Raw genomic sequence first — 22575 nt, 5'->3', positions numbered from 1 at the left:
ATGCTCAAGTTGGCCTTTGTGCATTTTGCTACAGGTGGTGGTGAGGATCTGACCCCATTATCCCTCACTACTTCTCCTCCCTGCCTAGGTCTGGTTCCCAGGCATCTCTCAGGTTTGCTGTCCCATCCATGGAGGTGAGCATGGTAACACAGATTGGACTCCCGGCCTTTTTAAAAGCAAAATCACAACTTGAGGCCCCGTTTTCAGCATACTTCCCCCGCCCCCCCCCCACTTCCATACTCCTACTATTTTCCCCCAAATTAAACTTTAATCATAAACACTAAAATATACACAAATACAATCCAAGACAACATTCTGTATAGGTCATAACACAGTTCAAAGGCATAATTTCAGGTAATGTTAGTATTAATACATTTGATTACTGAACATCAGAGGAAGCTACATTTCCCATTTTGTACAATAATTTTTCATTAACTTGAAAAAAATTGCATTTGTTTGAGTTGTACAATTTCCATTGGCGTTACCACTACTACATTCTCTATGTCAAACTCTTAGAATAAATTACAAAATATTAGTAATAAGCGATTCTTTGATAAATGTGGCAACACCAATGACATATATTGGCTCCCGGTCCGGCAAGGCCTCGATTTTAAAATTCTCATCCTTGTGTTCAAATCCCTCATGACCCCGCCCCTCATGTTCCTCCAATTCTGGCCTCTTGCGCAGCCCCGATCTTCCTCGCTCCACCATTGGTGGCCATGCCATCAACTGTCTAGTCTATAACCTCTTAAATTCCCTCCCTTAACGTCTCTACCATCCTTTAAGTCGCTCCTTAAAACTTACCTCTTTGAGCAAGCTTTTGGTCACGTTTGCTAATAGCTCCTTCTGTGGCTCGGTGTCAAATTTTGTTTAACATTCCTGTGAAGCACCTAGGGATATTTTATTACATTAAATGTGTTTCTTAAATGCAAGTTATTAAAAACAGAAAATGCTGGTCAGGCAGCAGCTGTGGCGAGAGACACAGAGTTAACATCAATTACCTTTTGTCACAACTGAAAGAAGTTAGAGATGTAACAGTTTTTAAGCAAGTACAGAGGCAGGGATAGAGGGGTGGAGGAGGAGGAGTAGAAAGAACAAAATGGAAGGTCTGATCAGGTGGAAGGCAGGAGTGATTAAATGACAAAAAGGATGATGGTGCAAGACAAAAGGGAGTGGTAATGGGACAAGTAAAGGAACAAAAGATGGGTCTCAGAGGAGCTGCAAATGGCAACAGCAGAATCATTACCAGTGCCTGCTGTCCGAAAAAATGGGAGCAGAGGTTCTGATCTGAAATTGTTGAACTCAATTTTGAGTCCGGAAGGTTGTAAAGTACCTAATCAAAAGTTGAGGTGCTGTTCCTTGAGCTTCATTAGAACAGTGTATGAGGCCGAGGACAGAGAGGTAGAGTTGGAGTGGGTCAGAGAATTAAAAGTAAAAGCGACTCGAAGCACAGGATCATGCTTGTGGACTCAACGGATGTATTCAGCAAAGTAATCACCCAATCTGCGTTTGGTCTCCCCAATGTAGAGGAGACCGCATCATGAGCAGCGAATACAGTGTGGTGTACCGATCACAGAAAGGACACAATCCGCTTTTCGGTCCGTAGACTATAAATCAGGCGTCATGCCTTTAAGAAGGATCACACCTTTAAGAAACTCGATCTGCAACATAGTTAAGCCCAGAGCGGGGGAGGAGCAGTCGAAGCGGTGGACTGATGAAAGGCAGTCGGACTTGGTGTAGTCTCTGATGCCATTTTTGTGTTCAACATGCAGTCTCAACGATTAAACCTTTTCTGTTGAACCTCTCCGAGTTCAGTATTTTTTGTTAGGAGTACGTAGACTCCTACATTGGTGACCCTGACGCTCAGGACGACTCCTAAGTATAACCATGGCTGACACAAACGCAGTTTCTGTGAAGCTGCCGGAGTTCTGGGAGAACCTAGCCACCGCCGGTTCCGGCCGTGCCATCAAGCCGCCACGCCGGTTCGTACACTCCCTACTAGCGGATTCTGGGGGGAGCTGTGTGGCGTACCGATCACAGAAAGGACACAATACGCTTTTCGGTCCGTAGACTATAAATCAGGCGTCATGCCTTTGAGAAGGATCACACCTTTAAGAAACTCGATCTGCAACATAGTTAAGCCCAGAGCGGGGGAGGAGCAGTCGAAGCGGTGGACTGATGAAAGGCAGTCGGACTTGGTGTAGTCTCTGATGCCATTTTTGTGTTCAACATGCAGTCTCAACGATTAAACCTTTTCTGTTGAACCTCTCCGAGTTCAGTATTTTTTGTTAGGAGTACGTAGACTCCTACAACAGTATACTAAATTGAAAAAAGTATAGGTAAGTTGCTGTTTCACCTGTAACGAGTGTTTGTGGCCCTGGAAGATGGGAAGGAAGTAAAAGGACAGGTGTTGCATCTCCTGCGCTTGCGTGGGAAGGGGAGGGGGTGATTGAGGAGTGGACCAGGATGTCGCCGAGGGAACGGTCCTTTCGGAATGCTGAAAAGGGGAAGGGAGGGGAGGATCCGTTTGGTGGCATCATCGTAGCGGAAATATTGGAGGATGATCCGTTGAATGTGGGGGCTGGTAGGGTGGAAGGTGAGGATAAGGAGAACCCTATGGTGGTTCTGGGAGGGAAGGGAAGGGGTGAGGGCAGAAGTGCAGGAAATGTGGTGGACATTCCCTACTGTTCCTCTTTTAATGGACCAAATAAATTAAACAAACTGTAAATAAACCTCTAAAACTTTAAATAAACCTTAGCAAATCAAATTAAAATTTGGTTGTCCAATCCAATTATGCACTCCAGTCCCCGCGGCGCCCACCGGTCACGGAAGTGCTCGAGCGCGCCGGCGGACACCGCGTGCTCCATCTCCAGGGCCACCCGGGCGCGAACCTGCATTCCCTACTGTTGTTCTTCCTTCTGGTGAGGCCTAGGATGCCCCGCCCCCTTCAGTCTGCCCTGCCGACCTCATACCACACATTAAAACAATGGAAACTAGTCCAAAATGAAACCGACCTCACAAAGGACATTGCTGCTGGATATAGAAGCTTTCCCCGGGCCTGGTATATATTTTTTAAATTAACTTTGTTTTGTTGTGACCTTTGCCCCTCCTCCCCCTCCCTGACCAGCGGTTCGCTGGCCAGCCCCGCGCCTGCGCACTGCAGTCTCTCACACAAGATGGCGGCGGTGTGGGGTCGGATTTTCCGCAGGAGTTTCAGCGCCGCCCGGCAGCTGTCGGCGGCGGCCGGTGCCGAGGAGCACCAGGCGGGTGAGCAGGGGCGGCCGATTACATGGCTGGGTGGTTGTGCGAGGAGCCTGCGCTCAGGCGGGGCCGGGACCTGGGAGGAAGTGGCTGTGACCTTGTCGGTGCGGCCTAGTACCTCCCCGGGGCCTCTGCTGTGGACCGCCCGGGAGCGGTTGCTGATACCCCGGCTTCAAGCTCTGCGTCGCCCAGCCGTGAAGATCCCGGCGGTGCTGAGCAGCCTGCAGCCGCTGCCCTTTCCCCGGCGGCAGCTTAGTCCGGGAGAGAAGGGCTCCTTCCGTCCGGATGGGGCGGGCTCTACGAGCAATCCGTTACCGGATAGTTCAAGAGCCGCATCGCCCTGTGACCGCGGCTCGCGGTGCCTCCGGGCCCTGCTCTCTGGTGGTTCCCGTTTTTTTTTACATAGCTCCTGATCTCAAAGCTCCCGCAGTTAAAATGGCGGTCGGGTACTCTTTCCCCATCCCCCCTCCCTATTTAGAAAGAAAATGTGAATTTCTTCTATGGGGAGTAGTTTTCGAAGTTTACTGTGTTATTTTATCAATTATCAATGCTTAGTATACAATATTATGGGGAAAATAGCTCTCAAGGGGTTTGATGCAAGGTTGTATGAGTGTGCTCAAGATTATTGACAGAATAATTAAAATGCTATTCTAACTTACTTATCTCAGTCATGCACTGAGATGTGGTGCTTGTTCATATGGACCTAGTGTCGCCTGGATTTTGTTATCTGTTGATCCTTGTGCTACAGAGGTTAAAATCCTAATGCAGTGAGCCTTTCTAGAGTTCTGTGTGGACGCTAGATGAGGATGGCTATAATTGGGAAGAATAACCTGGATTACATACCTTGACACAGGATTGCAATCTGGCTTTTTGCCAATTTTCATCTGCCCTCTCCTGAAGGTTAGCTGCCACTTGCCAAGTCCTTTTTCTACTCATTCCAATTATAGCTTCCAGCTGTTTTTTGAAAATTCCATGATCCCTCTTGTCAGATATTGCTTTGAGTCCAGAAGTTCTCATCTGTTTTAGCTTTCTGTACCATTTAGTATACCCCAAATGTGATCCTCGCCTTTAGAGCTTCAATTTCTTCTTTAGTCATTCCTCATTGCTCATACCCTTAACAGTTGGAATCAATCTTGCGTTGTGTTTATACAGCAGCTACTGCACTCAGACCAGTAGCTGCAATATGGGTTCCAGCTAGGCAGTACCCTGGTTACACTGCTGGGCTGGAATTCCAGTTGTCCTGCCCAGGTGAGGGCTCTGTGCAGAGTTCCTCTTCCAGTAGTAAAAACTTAAATGTTTAATATGGACAGGTGTCCCCACTCTAAACATTTAAATTAAAATCAAGATAAATTAAAAATGTACCCAGGAGGTCCATTGGCAATGTTTAACATTATACTGTATGCACTGTCAAACAGAACCAGAGAGAGATTGGGAGTATCTGTGTCTTATCACTTTGGCACTGGCTCTGGATTAACACTGCAATTTATCGTTGCGAAGTAAAGCTCACTTTGTAATGACACTAAAGTTGATGGGGGAAACACAGCCTCAATGTGTAAAAGGTTGGATATTGTGTCCAAGTACATTTGGCTGTAGCCTGTTGTATTAATTTGTTTTCACCAGCACGTACGTGGAAGATCCTGACCTTTATTATTGCTGTTCCTGGCGTAAGTGTCTGTATGTTGAACTGCTACCTGAAGGCGCAACATCACAGCCATGAGAGGGCAGAGTTTGTTGCTTATGACCATCTCCGTATCAGGAGCAAAGTGAGTACTGTATCAACTTTAAAGGATTGTTAATAGCGAGGGAATTTTGTACTGTTTATAAAGAAATGAATTATGCATGTACATCAAGTGCTCAACAGTAAAGAATCAAAATTTGCAGCACTATACGACCAAATAAGTCAAATTCTGTATTACATGAGATCACTGAAGAAGAAAATCCTGTATGGTGTGAGAAAACACTACGATGAGCAGGTGATCTACTTGCACCTAAGGTACTAATTGGTTATTGGAGCAGATGTCATTGTGGATCCTTTAGTTATCCTGGGCCTTTCATAGTCTATAGGGGAAACCTAAACACTTGTACTGGTGAAAGGTCAAAGATCTAGCCTAAGCAGTTCCTTTGATCCAATTGGTGTAATCTAACTTCTGTATGCAATATATTATATGGGAGGGCTGTGAATGTTGAGTCTGAGTATATTCAAGGCTGAGATATAGATTTTTGGACTCTAGGGAGATCGGGCGGGAAAGTGAAGTTGAGGTCGATGATCAGCCATGATCTTATTGAATGGCAGAACAGGCTCGAGGGGCCGTATGGTCTACTCTTTTCTTATGGTGGAATTCATAACCATCTGAAAACCTACTGCCATGAGTTCCTACATCCAGTGTTTAATTTCAATATGATTACTGAATGGGTGGCAAAGGATTACAAGTCTTTCAGTCTTCAATCAAGTGACAAACTTGAGTTCTGCACTTACTTTGTATACAATCCCTTGATTTGGATTGTAATCCACTCTTCCTCAGCTGGTATTAACTTTTTGTGGAATCGTTATATCTTATTACGATTTATTTGAGAAATTGGCAAGTGAATTCAGGCCTGGTAACTCGAGTGATTGATTCATTTGACTCCCAACTGGAAAGTTGAATTTCTCTCGTTCTTTTGGGTGAGTTTTGTCACCTGTTGGGTGGAGAGTTGGACCTTTGGGGGTGTGTGGGGGGGGCGGGAGAAGAGAAGAAGGAATGATCCACCTTGCTTGAGGGGAAAACTGTCAGAACTAAATTTGTCCTTGTTCCCAAGCTGTGGTGCACATTCCAATTAAATAGCTGTCAGCCCACTACCCATAGGAATCATTGTAGTTTCTTAATTTCAGTATCTCTCTACACAGAACTGAAGAAAACTTGAGCTGCCGTCTGTTGAGTGGAGGATGTAATGGCTAAATGTACTGGGGTTCATGGACTGTGCCACAGTGGGAGGAGATGTTGTGCCGTAACCCTCCATGTGAGTTCCCTATCTCAGCTGTGCCCCCAGAAAGATGCATGGAGCAGAGGTTTGCTGCTTCCCCACCTGGAGGCAGGGAAGATCCTGATCCAATCCTCGTGGCAAGCTTCAGAGTGGACTGGGGGCATTACCTGGCTCATCAGTCCAGGGATGGTGGTGTTTGGGGAGACCTGATGCTTCCAGTCACTCAATTTGAGCAGTTCTACAGGTTGCTATGTCAGTGCTGAACCACATTCTTGAAATGTCTCGTGTGTAGTAGTTTGCCTATTGTCATACTGTTGCGGCGGTTTCACTAAATTATGGTGGATTTGAAGATGGGGGGGAGTGGGCACCATTGAGACCCCAGGCATTTAAAATTGAAGTTGGTTTGTGTTCATTCTGGAACAGTCTTTACTAATGTACATTTTTACCATTCCATCCACAGCCATTCCCTTGGGGTGATGGGAAGCGCACTTTCTTCCACAATTCCCATACTAATCCTCTGCCCACGGGTTACGAAGGTGCGGAGGAACACTGAAATTTTGGAGCAGAGAAGACTGGCCCTGAGTTTATGGACCATTCCTTCAAACCTAACCATTATGTAAATGTGCTGTGCATTGTTTTAAAAAGAAAAGTAGAAGAATTCTGAAGCAAGTGTTCACCTTTAATGAGGTAACACCATAATAAATACATTGTGGAAACTTGCATGTGTCTGCTGCTGTTTGTGGAGTAAGAGCGGGCTGGTCTATCTGGTGGGTTGAGCTTTATTGAATGACTAATTGGAGGAAATTCAGCTGTTAAAAGTACAGGAAAAAAATCTACCATGAAACTTCTGACTTGGTGACTGGTTTATCCATTGCTTGTGAGCAATATAATTTTGTGATAGAGATGGAGAATAAAGCCAGTTTCTCATTGTGCCTCTTGGCTTCCATTCACAGCTGGGGCACATGCCAAGGGTGGGCACTGTTTACAGAGCTGGGATTTGCTGCTGTTTGCTCTCTTTTTGCACCAGCAAGGGAATGCTGGTAACGGGTGGGGGCCATCCATCGCTTGCATAAAGCAAGTAAAAGGGCTCAATTGAAACTGGACTGTCATATAACTGCCATATAGCTTTCTTTCTGCTTCCTGTAGCGAAGTACCTGGCCTCCACTTGCCAATTATGCACAGTAGGAGATTGAACTTGCTGTGGGAAATTGTAGGCACAGAGCAAATATCACTCCATAATGCACTGTGGGATTCTTCAGGGTGGCTCTTAGACTGGGTGTTGCTTGGGATTGTAGCTCTGGGCAAAACATTAGTAATTGAGACTGACTGATTTACCACATGCCTTTGGAAAGCTAACTAGGCTGTAGTTCTCGTGTGTGTCATTTTATATGCTGGGAAATTAGGTTAGTGGTTTTGATTTTTGATCCAGATGTATAGATTTCTTGGTTGTTTCCAGATCACTAACAGGTTAATTTTCAAAACTTTATATTTTAGTTTTGACCCTTTTTGCATACGGGGGGAGGGAATTTCCATGTGATCACAACACTCTTCACTTTTGAGCATCCATCAGCCTGTTAGTTTTTATGCCAGGGAGAAAGAGAGGCTCTTATAGCTGATGAGTTGTGTTTTGAATGATAAATTGGGAGTTCCCACATTGTTCCATAAGTTGTTGTCCATGATAGATGCTGACTAAAGCTCCCACTAAACCTCAAATACCCCTGGGTCAGATGTAATGGGTGCAGAGTAAATCTCATTTTGCCCTGTTGGGCAGTGCTAGGTCATGTCTACCACATCCTTAATGTACCAGTGTGATAATTTAACTTTATACGTGCACAGAACAGTGCCAATTAGGGCTAAATTTTCAATACTGTTGGGTTGTGGACTTGTGAAGTAGAGAGAGATAGTTCAAGGCAGAGAGAAGAAATTATCAAGGTTGAATCCAGTCTGAGGTGAAGGGATTTAATAAACCTCGATGTGCTAATCAGTTGTTTCTATTCCACACCGCCAACCAAAATAACATCCTAATGGTTATGCAAATTACATAGGCTATGATATTCTCACTGCTGTCACCCCAAAAGGAGATGGTTAAAGGAGTGAATGGGGCCGATGCAGATTTGAGTCCCAAATTGAGTTGTGTTGAGGAAGAAGGTGCCAGTTCAAGACTATAGCATCTGCTTACAAGGGGGAAGGAAAATAGCCAGGAAGGGTGATTAAGATGGTACTGTAGCCAGAAATAATAACTTTCCTCCCTGCCCCTGCTTAAAAATCTCTTCTCTAACCTTTTCCAGTTCAGACGATGGGTCCCCGACTTGTTGATTCTGTTTCTCGATGCTACCTGACCTGCTGAGAGTTTCCAGCATTTTCTGTTATTTCAGATTTCCAGCATCCGCAGTATTTTGCTATTGAGCCAGAAATAATAACTGGTTTAAAAATTGTTCTCCAACATAATGGTGACCCAACTTCAAAAGCAGTTTATTGGATGTCAACCAGTTTGGGATGTGATATAAAGGCACATTCTATCTTTCTGCCAATGTGACACTCTTGACACCATCCTGTACATTACAAGCAGTGGGTGTTGTGTGGCTGGTGTTGCACTGTCCATGACTACTACTTGGACAAACTGTCTCGAGTAACTAGGCCTGCCACAAGACACTTGCTGAGAACTTTGCAACGGACTCGGCTGTCTGCACTGTGCCTGACTTTCTGTATGACTACTGTCTAAGTAGATGAACTGCCCTACCAAGGAACTTGCCCAACTCTGAGCTACTGCAAAATTATGTCACTGCCCGCCCCCCTCCCTCCCTCCCCTTAAGCAGCCAATACACACTAAGGTACCACATGGATTTGACTGGACATTGTGATACATTGAGTGCCCCTGATGAACCAGGAAGATATTCTCGGGATAAAATTATCTTGTGACCTCAAGACTATGGTATGAAGTCAATGCTCTCTGTCAGACAGTCTCTCATGTACAGTCAGCTTACTGAGCTACCTCAAACAGTCCCACTGAACAGGCTCCACTGAACAGGCTCCTCTGAACAATCATATATTGAGTGCCCTTTGCAGTGTCTTTGCCTGCCTAAGAACATAAGAATTAGGAGTAGGCCATAGGGCCCTTTGAGCCTGCTCCGCCATTCAGTAAGATAATGGCTGATCTTCAACCTGAACTCCATTTTCCCACCTGATCCCCATATCCCTTGATTCCCCTAGCATCCAAAAATCTATCTCGGCCTTGAATATACTCAATGACTCAGCATCCACAGCCCTCTGGGGCAGAGAATTCCAAAGATTCACAACCCTCTGACTGAAGAAATTCCTCCTTGTCTCAGTCTTAAATGGCCGACCCCTTATCCTGAGACTATGCCCCCTAGTTCTAGACTCTCCAGCCAGGGGAAACAACCTCTCAGCATCTACCCTGTCAATCCCTGTCAGAATCTTGTATGTTTCAATGAGATCAAAGAATTCAATGCCTCCACTGTACTTGGAATTATTGCAGCAGGTTTCCTGCCCCTGGATAGTTTGCCCAGCTGACCTAGATCAGATTGATGAAGCCCCTACCCATGCACAATGCTGCCAGCTGACCCTGTGCTGACTTGGTTTTGTTTTCTAGCCACAGCCTGACTCGTAGTAACTACACGTCATCACATTCCAGTTACATTTGAACATTTCTAACCTTGTCCGAGATTATTTTGGGTCTCACAACTTAGAACATTCTCCTGAGTGAATCCCAACTCCCATACATTTGAAAGTCTATCCTTGCCTTGAAATCTAAGTAAGCTTTTGGTAAATTGCCCACAAAACGAATGACAAACCCTGTCTGGTAACCTACTGGATTTATGCCTCCAAAGGATCTCACTCCAGTCTTCAAAAGGGGTAGAGGATTACAAAAGGCCTATTTAAAGTCTAAAATGTCAAGAAAAATTATTTTACAAAAGGTGAACAAGCATGTCAATGGCATTTATATATTTACAGTAGATAATTCCTCTACGAAACTCAAGTGGACAAAATAATAAAAAGATCAAAACTCTGAGAACTAAGCTAACACTTAGTGGAAAAAAATTGTAAGTAATGTTTCTTTTTGAGTTACAACTGTGCAGGCCTAATTTACACTATTTTTTGGAAATTAAAATTGATCTTTCTCTCTTTCAGGAGTTTCAAACTGATCGTTTGTTTTCAAAGTAACTCTCCAAACCAACCCTTAGATTTGAACAGAACAGCTTATTTTTATATTCCAGGAAAGAGGACTTCCTGGACCTTGAATATCTCACCGCTCAGATTTAAAAAGGAACCATGAAGTACAAACTGAACATAGTGAGCCAGTAACAGGGCATTATTTAAGTTTGAATTATTCCTTTTTCCAGCTTGTAATCGATGAAACTTGCAAGATTGTGTCATTATAGGCTTTGTAGAGGAATCTGAACTGCAGATTTTTTTAAACTCTTTTTGCACAATTAATGGAATTAAAGGGACAGTTATTAACTGAAACAATCAGATAATGAAGCAGTCCACGCCCGCACGCAGCAAGACCTGGACAACATCCAGGATTGGGCTGATAAGTGGCAAATAATATTCACACTACACAAGCACCAGGCAATGACCATCCCCAAACAGAGAGTAAACACCTCCCCTTGACATTCAACGGCATTACCATCATTGAATCCCCCACACATCATCCTGGGGGTCACCATTGACCAGAATCTTAACTGGGCTACAAGAGCAGGCCAGAGGCTGGGTATTCTGTGGTGAGTGACTCACCTGACTCCCCAAAACCTTTCCACCACCCACATTTTTAAAAATTCATTCACAGGATGTGGGTGTTGCTGGCAAGGCCAGCATTTATTGCCCATCCCTAATTGCCCTTGAGAAGGTGGTGGTGTGCTGCCTTCTTGAACCGCTACAATCCGTGTGGTGAAGGTACTCCGACGGTGCTGTTAGGTAGGGAGTTCCAGGATTTTGACCCAGTGACAATGAAGGAATGGTGATGTATTTCCAAGTTAGGATGGTGTGTGACTTGGAGGTGGTTGTGTTCTCATAAGCTTGCTGCCCTTGTCCTTCAAAATGGTAGAGGTCGCGGGTTTGGGAGGTGCTGTCAAAGAAGCCTTGACGAGTTGCTGCAGTGCATCTTGTAGATGGTACACACTGCAGCCACGGTACGCCGGTGGTGGAAGGAGTGAATGTTTAAGGTGGTGGATGGGGTGCCAATCAAGCGGGCTGTTTTATCCTGGATGGTGTCGAGCTTGAGTGTTGTTGGAGCTGACTTGTGCCTTGTAGATGGTGGAAAGGCTTTGGGGAATCAGAAGCTGAGTTACTTGCCGCAGAATACCCAGCCTCTGACCTGCTCTTGTAACCACAGATTTATGTGGCTGGTCCAGTTAAGTTTCCTGTCAATGGTGACCCCCCAGGATATTGATGGTGGGATTTGACGATGGTAAAGCCATTGAATGTCTTGGGGAGGTGGTTAGACTCTCACCTGTTGGAGATGGCCATTGCCTGGACTTGTGTGGCACAAATGTTACTTCCCACTTATCAGCCCAAGCTTGAATGTTGTCCAGGCCTTGCTGCATGTGGGCACGGACTGCTTCTTATCTGAGGAGTTACGAATGGAACTGAACACTGTGCAGTCATCATCGAAGATCCCCACTTCTGACCTTATGATGGAGGGATGGTCATTGATGCAGTAAAAAGAAAGACTTACATTTCTATAGCGCCTTTCACGACCACCGGACGTCTCAAAGCGCTTTACAGCCAATGAAGTACTTTTGGAGTGTAGTCACTGTTGTAATGTGGGAAAGGCAGCAGCCAATTTGCGCACAGCAAGCTCCCACAAACAGCAATGTGATAATGACCAGATCATCTGTTTTTGTTATGTTAATTGAGGGATAAATATTGGCCAGGACACCGGGGATAACTCCCCTGCTCTTCTTCGAAGTAGTGCCATGGGATCTTTTGCGTCCACTTGAGAGAGCAGGCGGGGCCTCGGTTTAACGTCTCATCCGAAAGACAGCACCTCCGACAGTGCAGCGCTCCCTCAGCACTGCACTGGAGTGTCAGCCTAGATTTATGTGCTCAAGTCCCTGGAGTTGAACCCACAACCTACAAAAGTAGCTGAAGATGGTTGGGCCTAGGACACTGCCCTGAGGAACTCCTGCAGCGATATCCTGGGGCTGAGATGACCGGCCTCCAACAACCATCTTCCTTTGTGCTAGGTATGACTCCAGCCAGTGGAGAGGGTTTCCCCTGATTCCCATTGACTTCAATTTTACTAGGACTCCTTGATGCCACACTCAGTCAAATGCTGCCTTGATGTCAAGGGCAGTTACTCTCACCTCACTTCTGGAATTCAGCTCTTTTGTCCATGTTTGGACCAAGGCTGTAATGAGGTCTGGAGCTGATTGGTCCTGACGGAACCCAAACTGAGCATCGGTGAGCAGGTTATTGGTGAGTATGTGCCGCTTGATAGCACTGTTGACAACACCTTCCATCACTTTGCGAGTAGATTGATGGAGCGGTAATTAGCCGGATTGGATTTGTTCTGCTTTTTGTGGACAGGACATACCTGGGCAAATTTCCATTTTATTGGGTAGATGCCAGTGTTTTATCTGTGCTGGAACAGCCTAGCTAGGGGCGCGGCTAGTTCTGGAGCACAAGTCTTCAGCACTACAGCCAGGATGTTGTCGGGCCCATAGCCTTTGTTGTATCCAGTGCTCTCAGCCATTTCTTGATATCACGTGGAGTGAATCGAATTGGCTGAAGACTGGCTTCTGTGATGTTGGGGACCTCAGGAGGAGGCCGATATGGATCATCCACTCAGCACTTCTGAAGATGGTTGCAAACGCTTCAGCACTCACTTTCTGGGCTCTGCCATCATTGAGGACAGGAATGTTCATGGAGCCTCCTCCTCCTGCTAGTTGTTTAATTGTCCACCACCATTCACAACTGGATGTGGCAGGACTGCAGAGCTTATGGGAGTGACTAATGACACTGAACCTGAGAAGGTATGTACAGAAGATCCAAACTCATAACACCCATTGATTGACCACTGTGGAACATATGCTTCCCACAAGCTCTCTTAATACATGCTAGACTACAAAATGATCAGCTCACTCATCCATTTGACTTAGGGCCTGATCTCTTGATCAAGCAACCATCAATTATATATAAACAAATCATTATGTCTGCATGCACTTCCTGTCTGCAAAACCTTACTTCCTGTTGTCACATTTTTATCACCTTTTGTATCCTCTTTTCTCATTCTAAATTCCAATGTCCACATTTATCATGGAAACCGCCTTCCTGCCAGTAGTGGTACTGTAGCACCTGAGTTTCACATCTCGCAGATCCTCAGCCTGCACTGCAGAGAAACTCCAAACAATTGTACTTCTCTGCTTCCCAAATCACCATAAGTTTTGCTATTTAAATAATGTCAAATCAAAGTATTATATAAAAATATAGACAGAATGTATGACTTTAAAATGGGGAGTGAATTACATCTATGCACCGATTATCCTCTGACTACACTTGGCAGGATCCATTGGCAGGATAGGCGCACCAATGTCAGTGTTCTCGCTCAGGCCAGCATCGAAGCTTTGACCACGCTCGATCTGCTCCGATGGACGGGTCACATCGTCCGCATGCCCGATACGAGACTCCCAAAACAAGCGCTCTACTTGGAGCTCCGACACAGCAAGAGAGCCCCAGGTGGGCAGAGGAAACGCTTTAAGGACACCCTCAAAGCCTCCTTGAACAAGTGCAACATCCCCACCGACACCTGGGAATCCCTGGCCCTAGACCACACAAAGTGGAGGAGAAGCATCCAAGAAGGCGCCGAACACCTCGAGTCTCTTCGCCGGGAGCAAGCGGAAGCCAAGCGCAAACAGCGGAAGGTGCGCACGTCAACCCAAGCACCCCACCCGCCCGCCCCTTCAACCACCATCTGCTCCACCTGTGACAGAGACTGTAGGTCCCGCATTGGACTCAGCAGTCACCTGAGAACTCATTTTTAATGTGGAAGCAAGTCATCTTTGGTTCCGAGGGACTGCCTAAGAAGAAGAAGACACTTGGTCTTAACTCCCTGTGTAAATGGCTTTAAATTGTAATGATCTTTTAACACTGACCCTCACACTTCATGGAAATATGACATTTTCTCCCTCTAACCACAATTTCAATTAATCCTTCATTTCTAACGGCAACTCTGTAATTGCAGTCCTGAATTTTCTGTCACGTTTTAAATTTACATCTATACACTTCTGGCATGAGGCCAATAGTAACAAAAATTGTTCATTTTAGTACATCATGACTTGCACTATCCATCAGATCTCAAGAAAAAGCAGTTATACTTCACTGCTCAGTGACACAACCAGTCTGTTTACCCAAACTCCTCTCGTGATTTGCCAGTGATTCAAAAGACCTTAAGAATCCATCTTGGCCATCTTCTTCCTTAGCCTGAGAAGCTGTTACATATAATAAAGTTATGAACTACAGAGTTATGGGCTGAGTCACCTGGACCTTCACTCCACCATAGTAGTTATACCCCTTTCTACTCCACCTTGTGCTAATAATATCATTCCTTTTTCTCAGTCTTGTGTCTGCTCCTTTCCTCTTCGTACCCTTTCCTTCTCTAATGCCAATATATACATTTCAGCTCCATGTTGGCACTGGTTTTCTTTTTCTTTCTTTCCTCCGCTGTTAATTCTATCTCTTTACCGACATCTTTTTCCAAAGATCTTGTGCTCATAGAAACTGCTGTTTTCTTCTGGCAATTTATCTAGCTTTAAACTTCAAACAGCTTCTTTGGCATGTGATTGATAGTCACCCCACTTTAACAGTTATTACAATTATTACAGTTTGGGCTTTTTTTTACAAGAATTTTATCTTGTTTTCATAAAAGGTAGTTTCCATAATTAGAATGAGAATCTATGAACTGTAACCTACGTCCTTATCTGCGCTATGGATAGGGTAGCACACCCAGTTTTAACAATTAGCCCGTACAACCCAATATGTTGATCACATGGGATGTCCACCACGTTTTCCTGACACAAAATAACTCTTATTTAACAACAACAACTTGTATTTTTATATAGCACCTTTAACATAGTAATACGTCCCAAGACGCTTCACAGGAGTGTCATGAAATAAAATTTAACACCGAGCTACATAAGGAGAAATTAGGGCAAATGACCAAAAGCTTAGTTAAAGAGGTAGGTTTTAAGGAACGTCGTAAAAGGAGGAAAGGGAGGCGGAGAGGTCTTGGGAGGGAATTCCAGAACTTAGGATCTAGGCAGCTGAAGGCACGGCCGCTAATGGTTGAGCGATTATAATCAGGAATGCTCATGAGGCCAGAATTAGAGGAGCGTAGATATCTCTCGGGGGGGGGGGGGGGGGGGGGTTGTGGGCTGGAGGAGATTACAGAGATAGGGAGGGGCGAGGCCATGGAGGGATTTGAAAACAAGGATGAGAATTTTAAAATTGAGGCGTTGCTTAACCGGGAGCTAACGTAGGTCAGTGAGCACAGGGGTGATGGGAGAACGGGACTTGATGCGCGTTAGGACACGGGCAGCCGAGTTTTGGATGACCCCAAGTTTACGTAGGGTAGAATGTGGGAGGCCAGCCAGGAGTGCGTTGGAATAGTCAAGTCTAGAGGTAACAAGTGCTAAAAATAAACACTAATAATTTTTCATGACTATCAAACCTGCTGTTTCTTTTCAAACTGTCTCCTGGCTACTTTTCCAGCTTCCTTATGAAGTCCTCCAACTGCCTGTGAGATTTTCCAACTGCCAACTGCTCAATTCACACAAAATTATTTTTATACCCCAGAAATGAGTGACTGGTATATCCTGGATCTGGATCACCAAAATTCAAAAGGTCACGTGTCAGTCAAATACAAACGGAACTAATCACCAAGTCTGTACATATTGTGTGTCAGACTCCCCCGTGCCTTTTACAGGCAGCTGTAACAATAGGCTTTGCAACGTTGTATTGAGACAGCCCTGGTGCAGGACTTCCGGCTTAATCTAACTATTAATCTTTGTGCTCACAAAGACTGAATAGTAAAATGACAGCTGCCAAAACAACTCAGGACAAAAATACAATGTTTCACCACAAATCCCTTTCACATCCTCGGGATGTCCCAAAGTGCTTCACAGTCAATTAAATACTTTTTGGAAGTGCAGTGGCTGTTGTTATGTAGGCAAAAGTAACCCATGCTGCGTTACATTTCCACTGAGGACACCATCGACCTCTTCACCCCCTTCACCCAAGTGAGCATTCTTCATCTGTGAGCATATATCACAGCCAAGCCCGATTCTGTCCTCACTTAATGTTAACACGTTTCCAACAGGAGAGCAATTAAGAGTGGGAACCTTTTTCTCTCCTCCCTAGCCGTGAGCAGTGAGGCCAATTATAACATTGCACAAAAACAGCTAAATGCAGCAGACCTTGTTAAGTATGTGTATTGTATTGAACAATTAACACAAAGACTTAAACGTATAACTCAAACAGGTCTTTACTGGTTGGAGGTAGGGACTATACATAGGTCTTTACTTCATGCCCACAGGCGGGAACTGAGGGGAGATCAGTACCCACAGTACTATTTATACCCCTATGGCCAGGAGTGGTACTGCGTATCACTACGCCCAACAAGTAGTGCAGTCCTGTCCATAGGTTCAAAGTAGCACACATATTACATACACAACATTCCTCCCTTCCTAGCTTTACAGTCATCTCCCCATTTAACATAACGTAATAACATATATACATATATAACTTCAGGTTTACATAACAGAATAACATAGATACATAGATAACTTCATGTCAAAACAGATCACAGATTCAGTCTCTGCGGAAAACAGTTCACAGATTCAATCTCTGTGGTGGAGTCGGTTCACGTTGCTGGAGTGACTCATTCAATAGTCCTTCCATGGATTTAACAGTTTGAACTTCCGAACTGAATTGGCTCCGTTCGGAGGGACCACGTGTGTGATCTGGTAGAGGTAATAATGGTTCAGATGGGTCATCTTCTGTTTCGACTTTTCTTTTTCTGCTTCTTGGAGACTCTCTGGGCTCCACTGTCAGCTGCCAGCTGCATGCGCAGTTCCTCCTTCTCTCCCTCCTTTTTCCGTAGTAGAGCCACCTTCTCCCGATGTTCCGTAGACTTTCGGTGCTCCTCCATGATTTCTGTATGGTGGGAGTCGAAGTTACAAGTTGGGCAGGACAGGACATAGTAATATTCGGTGTCGTCCTGATCTAGGCCAGCGAGAGGGTCTTCTATTTCCTCCATACCCAGCTGGGCGTTAGCCAGCTTTTGTTCCAAGTCCAGACATCTTTCCTGAAGAGACTTCTTCATGCGTACCTCTTCATCCAGCTTTTTCTGGGCTTTCAGCAAGTCGTTTACTAATGACCTCATTTGAGATTTTACTACTTCAACTTCTTTTGGAGATTGATTGATCGGACTATTCAATCCCTCTACCGGAGCAGCTGTTTCAGCGGTCTGTTGTTCTACGTTGACGTGAGTCAGCGTACTTTTGGCATCCAAGGGCTGCTCTGTTGCAGTCATCTCAGTCTGTGTTGCCACCTCAGCTCTTCCAATAACCTTTGAGAGCTCCGAACCCCTTTCGTTTGAATATTGAAGTTCGTGTTCAAGTTTTTCCCATTTCAGAGTCCTGTCCTTCAGCATATGCAGGAGTTGGCTGACCGTTAACTCCTCTGACATCAGACGTTTTGTGTGCTCCTGCTCCATTTTCTCCATCAGCTGCTTCTGTTGTCTTTCCAGATTCTCCAACTCTATATCAAAGAACTCTTTCGTTGCATTCAACTCTTGCTCACAACGGCGAAGCATTTGTTCTAATTGCTGTTGTAGTTTGAAATGGAGTTGAGTTCGAGCCCGGTGTCCCTCAGAAATGGGCACATCAGTAGACTTGCCAGACTCAGAATCCACAGTTAAACTATGTTGTTGTTGCTCAGTGGAATTCTGTGCTGAAACTTTGTCTTTTGCACCTGAGTTGGGCTTACCATCATCCGTTCCAGAGTCTGGGCCGACTATCTTCACCGAGTTCTCACTCGTTATTGTTTGTAGGAAATGCCAGTCCATATTCATTTTCCTAATCCACTCCCGTCCTAGTAGTGGAGAACCTCCTTCAGATATCACATATAAGTCCATTATTTGACTGTCTTCGCCCTTGTGGACCACTGCAACCTCTATTTTCCCGATGGGGTACACTCTTTGCCCCGTGTATGTTTTCAATATAATCCCCGTATCCTGTAGGGGAATATGTTGGAATAACTTTCTGTAATCTTTCTTATTTATGACCGTCAATGCCGATCCAGTGTCCAATTCCAGTTTTACTTGGACTCCTTCTATCTGAAGAGTGACTCAAATTGTCTGGAGGTCTGCACCCTTACCAGCGTTGAGTACTCTTAAGCTAGCCAGTTCATTACAGCTTAAGCTAGCCAGTTCATTACTGCTAGCGTCTGAATCGGACTCCTGTTCGGTCACCTTGTGTACCTTTGCGTATTTTCCTTGCGGTGACTTCTTGTTGCTGGTCTTCTTCCCTGACCTGCATACTCTAGCTATATGTCCAAGCCTACCACAAGTTCTACATTCTTGGTTTTTAAACCAACACTGGTTCTGATCATGCGTTGTCTTTCCACAACGATAACATTTGCCAGAACTCACACCCAATTTGTGTGCACTGAGCTCCGGTGACCGTAGCTGCATTACTGCCGTGCCTCTCGCTGCGGCTTCGTGTGCTGCTGCCATAGTGACCGCCTTCTCAAGCGTCAGCTCATTCTCCTCTAGCAGTCGCTTTTGTGTATCCTGTTTAAATAAACCACACACAAATTTGTCTCGAAGTGCCTCTGTCAGTCCCGTTCCAAACTGGCAATATTTCGCTAATTTACGCAATTCCAGCAAATAATCAGCATTGCTTTCATGCTGTAGCTGCCTTCTGTCGTAAAATTTAAATCGTTCCGCTAGCATCAGCGGCGTGGGGTTTAGATGATCTTTCAGGACAGTAACAATCTCATCGAACGTCTTATCCGCCAGTTCATCTGGTGATAACAGGTGTTTCAATTGCCCGTATGTCTTCGCACCCATTAAATTTAATAATGTTAGAGCTTTATCTTGGTCACGAATTTTATTGGCCTTACAATAATTTTTTACTCTTTCAACATATATGGCCCAATCTTCGAGGTCACTATCAAAGGTGCTAATATTCCCGTGTTTAGGCATTGTAGATTTGCAATTTCTCAGATTTTCTTTTCTTTACTTGTTATCAAAGATGGCGGCTTCCCGCTCTTGCCGTCGTCCTCCGCCCACAAAATGGCGGTTTTCCCGCGCTTGGCGGTCTTCACCCGTCCCCCGACGCCGCCTCCCTTCAGCCCCCGAGTGCGGCCCTTATCTTCGCCGCGATCGCCCGAGTGCGGCCCTTATCAGCGGATGCAATCGCTGGATCGCGAAGCGGCTCTCGGCTCTTATCAGGAGATGCGATCGCTCTGTTGAAACGCCTCCCGCTCGAAGCGGCTCTCGCGCCCTATTCCTCCAGCTCCCCCAGCCCCGTTCGTGCGGCCAACGCGGTCGACTGCCTGTCGCGTCGCTGCCCGGCTCAGACAACGGCTTACCCACCACCAAGCTGGAGAAGAAGCTGACGGTCGCCGATGGAGGCTCCAAGGTCAGGATGTCTTCCAGTGGGTTGGAGAGGGTGGAAACCTCTCTGCAACGTCCTGGCTGTGGACGAAGCTGCCGTGGAGTGACTGCCGCAGGGTCCGAATCAGACTCGTCGCCAGTGTTAAGTATGTGTATTGTATTGAACAATTAACACAAAGACTTAAACGTATAACTCAAACAGGTCTTTACTGGTTGGAGGTAGGGACTATACATAGGTCTTTACTTCATGCCCACAGGTGGGAACTGAGGGGAGATCAGTACCCACAGTACTATTTATACCCCTATGGCCAGGAGTGGTACTGCGTATCACTACGCCCAACAAGTAGTGCAGTCCTGTCCATAGGTTCAAAGTAGCACACATATTACATACACAACAGATCTTACGGGGAAAAAAAGCAGCAACTTTAGACTTATGTTCAAATGGGTAGAAGAATGAGTTGGCTGAGTAGAATGGGTAGACTGGAGAAAGCAGTGGAGATGGACATCGGTGGCAAATTCAAGTGGATCTTTGTTGGAGAAAATGATTGAGAGGTATGAGATAGTGTAGGCCAGGGTACGATACTTTGCTAATTTTGGGACTGGTTAGGTGGATGGCAATGGCTATTTCCATTCCTGTACATTCCTATGTTCCCATTGAGTATATCAGAGACACTACAAGTATTAAAAGGAATGATTTAATTTTTAAGAGCCAGCAGATTTTGCAAGCTGTTGTTTATGAGTAGTCAAAGGATACGTTGTTCTGTAGGAATACAGCAATCATTATACCTTTAAACACACAATATATTCTGCTGCTGAGGTGAAACTGCATCCCTTTAAAACCACATGTTCTAAATGCTGTAAATAGGGACAAGCTGAGGTCAATTGGTTGAGAGAAAAATTCGAAGTGCAACAAGTGTGTAGATTGGCAGTTTGTAAATTCCTGGTTTGAGGTCAGAGGAAATCAGCATGAAATGACTGCTATAAAAGCAAGGTTGGTTAAAAATAAAGAAATAAAAGTAAAAGGAGAGAAATCACTAGGAAATTAAAATTAAATTAACTTACCTGGAATTACATAGAATCTACAATACAGAAACATGCCATTTGGCCCAACTGGTCTATGCCTATGTTTATACTCCACACGAGATTCCTTTCACTCAAATTACCTCTTCCCACCCTGCCCCCCATATCCCTCTATTCCCTTCTCCCTCATGTATGCATCAAGTCTCGCTGCTACAACCACTCCATGTGGCAGTGAGTTCCACACATTAACCACTCTCTGTATAAAGTAGGTCCTCCTAAATTCTTTATTTAATCTCTTAATGGATATTTATGCCCTCTTGTTCTGGACTCACCCACAACTGGAAACAATGTCTCCACATACACCATATCAAACCCCTTCATAATTTTAAAGACCTCTGTTATGTCTCTTCTCAGTCTTCTCTTTTCCAGAAAAAAGTCCCAATCTGTTGGAGTTTGTAATGCGAGTGTGGATTTAGATCTGTGACAGGCAGATGGGGAAAGTTGTGGTGTATGGGTTGAGTGGTAGGGAGGTGGAAAGTTAGTGGAGGAAGGAGGAGGAAAGAATTGAGCTATAGAGAAGTTAGTGGTGGTGAGTGGGAAAGAGGTTGGTGGTGAATGGGTGGTAAAGTGGGAGTTTGGGTTGAGTGACAGGAAGCAGCCCTATTTCCCTTCTTGATACTGTGGCTCTCCTATGGCAATGCTCATGGTAATTCAGATGATATGTTGTGTTATAACAGCAGGATTTTGACCCAGCGCTGATGAAGGAACAGCAGTATATTTCCAAGTCAGGATGGTGTGTGACTTGGAGGGGAACTTGGAGGTGGTGGTGTTCCCATGCGTTGGCTGCCCTGGTCCTTCTAGGTGGTAGAGGTCACGGGTTTAGAATGGGCTTCGTCCTTTTATATAATTGTTAAGTGTGGACCTTGAAGTCAATTGGAAGCTATTTTCCTGTTGCTGTGGAATTTTACCAGTAGATTAAAAATGATGTTCTTCCTCTTCCTTATACATTATTTTTAAGTGTGACACAAAAATTTGTATATGTGTGACGCCTACAGTGTGACCTTTATATATTTGGATGCTCCATGGAAAAAGGCTTTGGTTTTATTGAAAACCAAACGCTGAACACAATAGTGCAATTTGCATTGAAACATGTCACTGCAGGGAGAAAATACGTTAGTTGCCTATAGTATAATCACAATAAATTTGGCACGTGGCTGTTCACCAGACTGATACCTGGGATGGCAGGAATGACGTATAAAGAGAGATTGGGTCGATTGGGCTTATATTCGCTAGAGTTTAGAAGAATGAGAGGGGATCTCATTGAAACTTATAAAATTCTAACAGGACTAGACAGACTAGATGCAGGAAGGATGTTCCCGATGGCGGGGGAGTCCAGAACCAGGGGTCACAGTCTAAGGATAAGGGGTAAGCCATTTAGGACAGAGATGAGGAGGAATGTCTTCACCCAGAGAGTGGTGCACCTGTGGAATTCTCTACCACAGAAGGCAGTTGAGGCCAATTCATTAAATATATTCAAGAAGGAGTTAGATATATTTCTTAAGGCTAAAGGGATCAAGGGATATGGGGGGAAAGCAGGGACAGGGTACTAAGTTTGGATGATCAGCCATGATCGCATTGAATGGCGGAGCAGGCTCGAGGGGCCGAATGGCCTACTCCTGCTCCTGTCTTCTATG

General features: G+C 45.0%; 1 protein-coding gene and 1 long non-coding RNA gene across 3 annotated transcripts in view; one reads left to right on the top strand and one right to left on the bottom strand.

Annotated features, from left to right (window-relative positions):
- The window catches only part of LOC147104504 (uncharacterized), a 49718-nt gene extending 46611 nt beyond the window's left edge, over positions 1-3107 (bottom strand). Inside the window, exons 1-2 of one of the 2 annotated variants that reach the window (XR_015072348.1) lie at positions 3015-3107; positions 805-890 (exon numbers count right to left, since the gene is read on the bottom strand). This is a non-coding gene — a long non-coding RNA (uncharacterized LOC147104504). The remainder of the gene's footprint in view (positions 1-804; positions 891-3014) is intronic. The other variant, XR_015072346.1, reaches the window with a different exon arrangement.
- A 29-nt stretch (positions 3108-3136) lies between these two features.
- On the top strand, positions 3137-6942 carry LOC147104503 (cytochrome c oxidase subunit 6A, mitochondrial-like). The gene is made up of 3 exons (XM_085961858.1): positions 3137-3267; positions 4882-5024; positions 6683-6942. Exons 1-3 carry the CDS (start codon positions 3177-3179, stop codon positions 6773-6775), a joined length of 327 nt encoding a protein of 108 aa, XP_085817984.1. The 5' UTR covers positions 3137-3176; the 3' UTR covers positions 6776-6942.
- Positions 6943-22575: the final 15633 nt, after the last annotated feature.

Source organism: Somniosus microcephalus, chromosome 19 (genome assembly GCF_052327205.1).
Source record: "Somniosus microcephalus isolate GS21.2 chromosome 19, FLI_Smic_1.0, whole genome shotgun sequence".
Taxonomy (NCBI): Eukaryota; Metazoa; Chordata; class Chondrichthyes; order Squaliformes; family Somniosidae; genus Somniosus; species Somniosus microcephalus.
The sequence above is the reverse complement of the archived record's forward strand: the minus strand, read 5'-3'. Positions and strand labels throughout refer to the sequence as shown.

Excerpts from the sequence above, each read along its gene's own strand:
- LOC147104503 (XM_085961858.1), top strand. The coding sequence starts at position 3,177 with ATGGCGGCGGTGTGGGGTCGGATTTTCCGCAGGAGTTTCAGCGCCGCC. Across the intron at positions 3,268-4,881 it reads TGCCGAGGAGCACCAGGCGG|CACGTACGTGGAAGATCCTG; the intron begins GTGAGCAGGGGC and ends TGTTTTCACCAG. Across the intron at positions 5,025-6,682 it reads ATCTCCGTATCAGGAGCAAA|CCATTCCCTTGGGGTGATGG; the intron begins GTGAGTACTGTA and ends TTCCATCCACAG.